At 43.2% G+C, this 10266-nt stretch overlaps 1 protein-coding gene across 2 annotated transcripts in view; it reads left to right on the forward strand.

Moving 5' to 3' along the window:
* The window catches only part of LOC138513801 (transmembrane protein 176B-like), a 182746-nt gene extending 179447 nt beyond the window's left edge, over nt 1-3299 (forward strand). For both annotated transcript variants that reach the window (XM_069628901.1, XM_069628902.1), the window contains exons 6-7: nt 2122-2241; nt 3003-3299. In XM_069628901.1, coding sequence (XP_069485002.1) covers nt 2122-2241; nt 3003-3098 — 216 coding nt within the window. In that variant the 3' untranslated portion in view covers nt 3099-3299. The remainder of the gene's footprint in view (nt 1-2121; nt 2242-3002) is intronic.
* The last annotated feature ends 6967 nt before the right edge of the window (nt 3300-10266 follow it).

Here is a 10266-nt window from a genome sequence, read left to right on the forward strand (position 1 = left end):
GGGAACGGGAAAGATTCCACTATGCCCAGATCAGGCATTGGATGTCCGGTAGGCTAATCCGAGAAAAATGCGCCAGAGACCTGTCGGCTCTCGAGCTTTTTTTAACCACACCAACTAGCAAGGGTAGGATCTCCACGGTTAACCGCCTCCTTGACCGGTCAGACCCGGGGGAAAAAAGAAAGATTCATGTTGGAGTGGGAAAAAGATCTAGGCCGAGAAATAGAGGTTGAAGAGTGGGGAAAAATATGGACGAGATTGCACAAAAGCTCTCAATGCGTCACAAATAGGGAAGGTGGCTACAAGTTGTGCTACAGATACTATAGGACCCCAGTCCAGATTCAGAGGGCTGATCCAACCGCTTCGGGATGCTGCTGGCGCGGTTGCCCTGCTCCCGGATCACTGTTCCACATGGTCTGGGACTGCCCAAAGGCAGAATCATACTGGAAAGAAATATTAAAACATATTAAAGACATCACTGGGCTATCCTTACCCTGGGATCCGGGGATTGTTCTATTGGGGGAGACGGGCGGCGGCGCATACCCACTGTCAGGGCAGAGATCCAGCCTATGCACCCACCTGCTCTTAGTGGCGAAGATTGCCATGGCCAAGCTATGGAAAGATGAAGGTGGCCCATCAACAGCGATGTGGTGGTTCAAATGCTGGGATATAGCAGTAGCCGAGAAGATTTCAGCCATCCGAGCAGGCGCCCTGAACAGAATACTGACCACTTGGGACCCGTTTTTCGACTTTGCGGCTAAATTCCCAGCCCTCACCAGGAGGCCACCTCTCACCAGATGGCTGCAATATAGCCCGCTTCTATGAACGATGGGCACTACTGGGTAAAGCTAATGGCAGCAGAACTAGGGACAGAAGGGGCCTAAATGGTTCCAAAGTGGTCGCCCACAAACACAGGAAGCCTCTAACAAGTCCATGTATTCGACAACCACCTTGGGAAACATGACAATATGAATTATCGTGTACTAGTTGCTGCACTGTGATTTTTTGTATTAATCTGTAAAATCTAATAAAATGTTGTTTTAAAAAAAAAAAGTAGTATTACTGGTCTTTTCGTACATGAAGGTATCGTGATTTACAACTTGCAGATTTGGGGAGGGGTTGGAGAAATTGTATTGACACCTTTTTAGCTTCTAAGTATTGAGTCGGGAGCGATCACCCGAAGCTTTATCCTCCCTGGGTGTCCGCCATAGTGGTGCTATGCTTCCTTTTATAAGGCTCATTAAGCCTGAATCCATGTTACAGTTAAACCACCTTCTCCGCTTTATATTCTTATTGCTATGAAGGACGGAGAATCTTTATTTCCTGTCAAGTTTAAGATTGTGCTCAAACCTATTTTTTGAATGTTTGCTTTGTAATGGATTAATTCCCCCAGAAATTAAATTGTGATTAATGATATATGTATCCAAGATTTGGCCGCCCTGTTCTTACTCATCCCAATCGGACATCTTTTGTGTTGTGAAAAGAGTACATTGCTCATCCAAAGACCTGTGCTAATGGATCCAATTGACCACAAATTGCTAATGAATGCTAATATACGTAATTTTTTGCGGAATGTGGTAAAGTTCTTTAGCTCAGTGTTTTTATTTTCTTCAAGTATCAAGGTGTTTCCACATCACATCTGAGATGGAAGGCTTTCACATATTCCTTTTGCCATATAATTGGTCAATGTGCAAATAGAATGGTCTTCAAGCAACACAAAGTGCTTTCATTCTTTAGCAGTGATGACGTCACACTGGACCCATAAACTTCTGTTTTGAGAAAAAGCCAAATTATCGAAGGCGTTGGAACAGGCCAAGTCTAATAGGCCCAGCCTTCACAAGGCTATGTCTTCATAAAGGGGTCATTCCTAGTAATCTATCGGTCATGTTGTCTGATCTCTTGGGGATGATGGTTCCTGTATACCTCCAACACTGTGAGTATGCGATCACTGTATTTAAAGGGGTGGTCTCTCGGGTTGTGGATTTTGTCTGTGGTGTGAATAACTAGGGTATGATGTGCACATTTACTCATTGCATACCTCCGCCAGCTCATAATGAGGACCATGTTCTCCATCTCGGAGCGATGACGAGGCCACTAATATGATCTTTCCAATCTCATCTGCAGAATGTGTTCAATGGCATGAGGATCATGTTGCTGGTGGCCACCTGCTTGGCTATGTGTGCTGCACTCTATGCTTTGGGCTACGGCTGTAAGACTCTCTGCTGTGACATTGCTTCAGAACAGGTAATTGAAGGAGAGGGATATCTCTTTATGCCCCTGAACTGACTGGTTAGAATGAGGATTGCAGAGTGTAAAGTCCAATGTTTTACTGTCTTGTAATTCATGTCGGTGGCATATTAACCACAATGAATCTTTGTTTTCTTAAAGCCTAGTATGTAAACACTGAAGGTGTTGCTAACATTAATACCAAAGTGGCTTTCAGTTTGTCCCAATTTTTCCTATGTCTCCCGATTTTCCTTAAACATTTTTTCATCTTTCAGGCCAATGGTTGTGGTACCATTTTGCAAAAAAACCCTTGCACAGAATTCTGGTTTTCTCTAATGTACTGTCTTGGATATTCTTTAACTCCTAATTGCTTCTCATCTCTCTTCTGATTCTGAACTCAGATGTATCATCCTCTCTATCCAGAATGTTCCCTCCATGAAGTAACCCCTTTTCACTGCTCTAGAATGGCTCCACAGGTGCTGGGATAGTCTTATTTTGCTTCTATGCTAGGTTCCTCTTAATGCCACAGGTAATCTCTGCTTTAATCTTCAATCTAATCTCGGTCTCTCATACAGATCCAAATTGGTATTTTCAAGCATTGTGTTAGCTCCCTTCTACTCGCAACTATTTGGCAATAGATCACCTCCTGCTGCATGCAAGGGAAATTCTTCGTTTCTCCCGACGTTATGCTTTCCATCCCTTCTTTGAGAACCATGATTGTCAAAGTTGACACTATGAAGTGACAATGTTTTCATTTCTGATTTTCCAACCCTCTTCAGGAAGATGAGGAGCTCCCGGTGGCTACCGACCAGGAACCGCTGCTCACCTCCCAGCCATTTCCGGAGAAGAAACCTCTTAATGTTGAAACTGTTTAGACATCTTCATCCTTCAACTCGGGAGTCACCAGTTGTATAATGGAATGGAAAAATAAAGTCTTTTTCTGCACCTTTTTAGTGATTTGCCACAAAGAATATTAAAGCAAATATTTGTGAGATAGTGCTTCTGAGAATCTGTGATGGTACGTTCTGTCCATATAATTTTTCTTTCTTCCTTTATAATAAAGGTTCTGAATCTCACATCTGTTCTGTGAAGTGTTTTTCTGCTGGAGATTGGTGAAAGTAAGTTTTCTTGATGGTTTTACTTGGATAACAAGTGCATAATTTCACCTATCGATGCTACCACATGTATTTCCCCACATCCCTTTGCATAATATTGCAACATTTCTAAGATTTCTCTTTGTACCACATTTCCACATTATTTCAGATCATTGCCTTGGCAATTGTATGAATTGATTGTTTGAAAAAAGTAGGTTTTTATTATGAGCAATAACGAAACCGGGGGGAAAAATAAGGCACTAACATGGCAGTCCAGGCACAAAGTGGAATCTGGAAGAATACCTAGTAAACTGTTGCAAGAGTGAAGTAATAGTGATCATAGCCTTCATAAGATTAACTTCACGGTCTTTGCATGCTTCCAATCAATCCATAGAGGCAGATAAAATTCAACTCAATCTACCATCCATCAGAGTACAAATGTGGGATCATAAAGCCTGTGTTGTGGATTAGCTGGGCAGTGCAGGGTTTGAGTGGCAGTATCTGCATGTGCCTGGGTGTACAGTGCATGCCCAACCTTGGGTTAATGCACTTGATTGCCAGGGCTGACTTGGTGCTGTCAAGATCCATTGTTGAGCCGAAGTTGGGTGAGCAGGAGTGTGCCACAGTGGGATAAACGGATGCCAGCTGTAAACACAAACTAGGATATTGGCATTTTAGAGCAGTCCGTGCTATATGCGGATTATGCCATTTTGTGGGCATTAGTGCTGAAACGTTGGCACTACCATGAGGCACTGTGCAGAATCAGTGCATGTACAGCACACACACACACGCACGCACAAACACTTGAGCCATTCTGTGTCCTCACAGGCAAATGTCCAAAAGAAGGGAAAACTGGCCTGAAATGTTCTTCCCAAGGTAAACGCAATTTAGGGACACAGATTTTACAACCCATCATTAAAAAAACTATTAGGAATGGGAACAAAAACAGGTTGGTGTTGAGCTTTTTAACTCTGACCTATTTATGTTGCACCAGCGAGGTGCAGATATTTTACTTTGTCCATTAATGCCATCCGTTTCCGAGTAGCCCTTTCTGCGCAGGTCAAGTACTTTGGTTGTAGCATGGAAGGGTATGCACTGTGGCAGGTCGAAAGGAGGAGTCACACATTAAGGACATTATTACTATCTTTAATGAAATGATATGAAAAAGGCCTAACTTTCACTATTGCTAAAGGGATCACCCTGCCTATCCAAAGAAACAAAGGGTTCTTGTCCGTCAGGAAGTCCCAAAGTAAAAATGTCCTTGGTTCCAACCTAACGTTACTTGACCCTATCACTAGATCAACCAATTTAAACTCAGCCAAGAGAAGGTCTTTCTTTCTGTATGGAAATGTATCTCTTCTACTTGTCTACTTCTATTCGTCCTACCATTACAGCCACATCATCACATAAATTTAGCCCAAAGCAAGAACCCTCCATCACACAGGCACCATGTAGCACTGCTGATAGAAACATCAGATTGAGTTCACGTTTATCTAAGCTGTACGAATTGCCAGCAAAAAAAGTAGAGACTAAACCACCCAAAAAAGGAGCTTTGCCCACAAAGTATCTATAGAGCCTAATACAGGCATGACCAACTCTAAAAGACCTAAACCTAACTCTCCTAGGCATACTAGTATAGACCAGCCTAGATCCAATGTACAATATGCATCAGAAACCCATTTACCTAATCTTAAAGGAGCCCCAATAAATGCAAGATCTTTAGTTGCACACGCAACCGAAATATCGGACATCATCCTAACAGATAACCTTGACTTCCTGGCTATCACAGAATCTTGGTTACATGATGCCACAGACCCTGCCCTTTCTCTGGCAGTCCCTGATAATTACACTATCCTGAGAGCAGACAGACGTGCCTCTCGAGGAGGAGGAATAGCAATTATTGCCAAACTAACCTCTCCATGAGATTAGCCACCACACCTACTCTGAAATCCTGCGAATGCCTAACTGTCAAAATACCCATTGCCAACTCCCAAACGCTGAATATCCATCTTATCTATAGACCACCAGGTCCAATTGGAACCTTCCCTGAAGATATTTCCATGTCTTTGTCTAATAACTTAAGAAATACTTCTCAAACCTTAGTGTTAGGCGACTTTAATTTGGGTTACAACTATGCTAAGGATACCCAATCCACTGGCACTGCTAATATTTTGAAAGAACTAGGCTTTACCCCGAAAGTTAACCTACCGACTCATGACAAAGGACAAACACTTGATTGGATCGCAGATTACAACTGTAATGTCACCATCACTATAGTAGCTCCTCAAATTTGGACTGACCACCATCTTCTGTCATTCACATTGGCAATTAAATCGGCTATAGCTCAGACCACCCCGTTTGCCGCATCTACTCTAACGAGGAACAAAAAAAATATTACAGTAGACAAATTACTTCCCTACATACTAACTAACCTTGGACCCTAACTCTCTAGTTGAAGAATACAACAAAGCCATGACTATTGCCCTTGACGATATTGCCCCTCTCAAACTAAGGAAGAGTAAACCTAAAAAACATCTCAACTCATGGTTCACCCCACATTTGAAGAATCTAAGATTAGTCAAAAGAAAATGTGAAACTGCCTGGAGACTCTCACCCTCAGCAGAAAATACAAAAAACCTCATCAATATCTCAACCCAATACAACAAATACATCCTCCAAGCTAAACAGGAGATGTATAATAATAGAATATCAGTCTAAATCTAGTACCAAACAACTGTTTACAATTCTAAAAGACCTAGAGACACCCATTTTACCGCAAGAAAACTGTACCAAAGACAAAATCTGGTGCACTAGCAATCGGCATGCATTAACCAACAAAGTCTCTAATCTACAAACTAAAATGGCCCAAAAGAGACTCACTAGCACCCCTGTCCACTCCTAGCAAAGTGCCGCTGCCACACTGCAAACAAACACGTTTCAGCTTCTCAAAAGTCTCTGTTATTGAGGTAGAGAAGGTTATACTTGGACTCAAACCATCCAACTGTAAGGGCAACCAATGCCCAGCACAACTTATTAAGGACGCTGCTAGAGAACTTGCGCCCTTCATCTCTAAAACTTAATTCCTCATTCACATCTGGTATTGTCCCAAATAATCTGAAAGAATCTTGGGTACTACCCCTCCTTAAAAAGCAAACCCTTAACCCAACCATACCCACAAACTACAGACCTATAACGACTGCGCCATTTCTCTTAAAATGTTTAGATAAAGTGGCATATATTCAAATCTAGACCTTCTTGGAATCTAACCTTTTACTGGGATCTCGCCAATCTGGTTTCCGTCCTCAACATGGCACGGAAACAGCTCTAATTGATCTTAAGGCCCAAATAGATGAATTCAGAGACGAGGGCCAATTAGCCCTACTCCTCCTCCTAGACCTCTCGGCTGCATTCGACCTGGTTGACCATAAAGTCCTATGCAGCCACCTAGACTCTGCAGCCCACTTCTCCAAGGAAGCCATAATATGGATTGAGTCATTCCTGAGCAATAGGACTACGAGAGTCTTCTCACCCTCTGCATCAGCAGAGCCTATCCCCATAACCTGTGGTGTACCCCAGGGATCCTGCATGTCGCCGACTCTCTATAATGTATTCACCAAGCCCCTCTTTGATGAAATGAACGATTTGGGTATCGCCTACACAAATTATTCAGACGATACCCAAATCCTCCCATCTCTTACCGGAGATTACTCCTTGGACCTGGCTTTGGTGAATAGAATCTATGGCATCGTTCAGGCATGGATGGCTACCCATTGACTATGCCTGAACGATGATAAGAGAGCTTATCATCCTAGGCACCACGGCCCAATTATCTAAATTAAGTCCATACTATGCATACTTCACCATTGATGGTAATGACATCAAAGTAGCCAAGGAGGTGAAGACCCTAGGTTTCTATCTAGATGCCACCCTTAACTTCACAAAACAAGTTAACTCCCTGGCATCTGCGACTGCATGTACGTGTAAATTAATCACAGCAGGTAAACAATTTCTCTCCACAAACCGCTGTCTAATTATCTCCAGAGCTCTCATACTCTCCAAACTGGATTATTGTAATGCCCTGTACATTGGTGCGAGTAAACACATCATCCCAAAAATACAGGTACTCCAGAATAACGCTCTGAGAGCAGCACTCAATATAAAAAGAAAGGAACATATCTCCTCCACCAGGAGAAAATACAAATGGCTATCTACTTTCGACAAAATTCGACTCAGACTCAAAATTGCTACCCTTACTCATAAATGTCTAAATAATAAAGCACCACCATACTTAACTGATAGGATTATCAGAAAAACATCCCACAGACTGACCAGATCAGCCAACTCCAACTGCCTCCTTGTTCCACCCTTTAAACTATCCACCATTGGGGGATCTAGCTTCCCAGTTAAGGCAGCTCAACTGTGGAACTCCCTGCCTCCTTGCCTAAGAGAATATCAAACCTTCGCCAAATTTAGACAAAACATGACTGACTGGTTGAAAGAAAACGATAAGTAAATAGCCATACCATAGTGGCCTCTACTATGCAGATGCCAGCCTAAGTATTTCTGCTATACTGTGTACCTGACTGTTCATACTCTTTCCCACTGTACACTTTTCTGTATATTGATTCCTATTGCTGTGTAATAAGTTCTCACTGGACACTTATTCTGTATATTGATTCCTATCACTTTGTAATTAGTCCTTCATGTAAATTGCGTTATTTTATATGATCCTCGATGTATATCATGTAGCTATGTAACTAAGCTGAACGTATTCTTATGTCTTGCGCCCTGATGCCCTAGGGTCTGGCGCGCACTATAAATAAAATAAACAAACTTGAGTTTCTTTAATCAATCCTCTTTACTAAGCTCTGGTTATCTCCTCCATGAGCTCATGTATACCTCTGCTGGGCTTGGTGCTTTCTTTAAGCTTATGCTGCTTTTAGCTTGTTTTGAGATAGTCTTTCACACCCTTGTCTTCATTTAGGACCCCTTTCACAGTCTCTCATTGCATCCGTGGCTACTGTGCATAGGACTCAATCCCCTTTTACATTCCCATACTCCTGGGTTCTGTCTTTTAGACTTTTTTTTTCTTTTTCTCTGTTTCAAAAATCATCTAGTTCTCTTGATAGTCTTCTCATATTCCAGGCCTTGTTGGGCTTTGCTTTAACCAGTCTTTCTCTCTTTGCACACAAGACATTTTCCCTTCTTCTCGGGGTAATTGGCTCCAGCGCCTCTTTATTCTTCTCACAGGGTTACTTGTTACTTGCTTTATGAGTCTTTCACATTGGCAATCAGATAACTTTATTTCTTGTATCTTGTCCTCATGACTGGGACGAGTTGTAGTCATGATGTACTCCCGTATTCCTCGTACTGCTTCTTTATATCTGGGATGTTTGGTACTCTTTATATACTCTTGCCACAGTGGCCTCCTGATTTTCCTGTTCTCCCTGGTACCGTCATCTGCATAAGGGAACATCGCAGGGCTTGACACGCTCTCCTGCATTCTTCTTCATTGTCAGTTCTCTTCTAGCTTTTTGGTGGCATCTTGTACTGGGCTTCCCCTCGAGTTGCAGCCGTCTATGGACTCGGGCGACTGGGAGCTTCTTGTGCCTGCAGCTGTGATGGTCTCGGTGTCGTTCAGCGGGCTTCTTGTCCACCACGAGGCGATTGTGGTCACGCCACCATCAGCTCCTGGTTACTTCTTTCTGCTTGGGCAGTGGTTCTCCTGTTGCCATTCTTGATGGCCTCCCGGCATCTCACTGTGTCTTTCCTCGCTGATTCAAAAGTTGCGAGCTCCGCGGCTTGGCTCTTCTGCACCCCTCCAAGGTGCAATCATGTTAGGGGACTTCCCCTGCATACCATACTCTCTCCTGCTTTCTCCACTCGTCTCCATTAAATATACATCTCGTCTTAAAGAGACATTGGGCCTTATTACGAGGCTGGCGGTAGCCGTGCCTGTAATACAGACACAGCTGCCGCCGGTTTTCATTTTTTTCCAGCGCCCAGAAAAGGGCAATTACTGGGTCATTACGACCTTGACAGACCCGGTAATTGCCCTTTTCTGGGCGCCGGAAAAAATTCTTCCCCATTCCCATTTGAGCCCCATAGGGCTCAATGGGAATGGGGAGGGTGGTAGTACCGGTACCGTTAATAATGTACCGGTGGTACCCTCATGTTCTGCTCGCGGGTGCCGGTATGGCCACCAGGTCAGACCTGGTGGCTGCAAAGGCACCCGCAAGCATAACACCTAGTTTGCCAGTACGGTAACAACAGTACCGGCAAGCTTACTGGTACCGTTGTTACTGTACCGGTAAACTCGTAATGAGGCACATTGTCTTCTCTTCTTTCTGATAGATTCACTTCTGCATTGCCTGCATGTGTTTTTTGACCGTGTTCAACAGGTCAAAGCTGGTCCATATTTGTCTGACCCCTTACCTGTCACCTGTGGAGTCCCTCAAGGCTCTTCCCTGTCACCACTGTTATTTAATGTGTACATCCACCCACTGTTTGATATTTTCTCCCAGTTCGATCTTTGCTATGATTCTTATGCTAACGATACTCAGACCTACGTCAGAGTAAAGCCACCACTGGCGGCATTGGAGAGAGTTTAGTACTGTGCCGATAAAATAAAAAATTGGATCCTGAGAATAAACTCCTGCTAAATTCGCAAAAAAACAAGTTTGTTTTTGGCTCCAAAGCCAAGGTAACTAATACCTTACACTCTGTCTTCTGCCCAACTTTGTTTGGGGCTCCGACCAAGTACATTCAGAAAGTTAAAAACTTAGGCTGCATTTGGCAGTCTTATCTGAGTTGTAACCTGCATGTCAATCGGATCGTGAAGTCCGTCTATTGCTAGCTAAAACTCTTAAAACCATTACTGCCTCTTATTTTGGAGAAATCGACCGATGGTGGCCGCAACACTAATCCATGCTAAGTTAGATTACTGTAA

The sequence above is a fragment of the Ambystoma mexicanum genome, chromosome 12 (assembly GCF_040938575.1).
Source record: "Ambystoma mexicanum isolate Mex_15411 chromosome 12, UKY_AmexF1_1, whole genome shotgun sequence".
NCBI lineage: Eukaryota > Metazoa > Chordata > Amphibia > Caudata > Ambystomatidae > Ambystoma > Ambystoma mexicanum.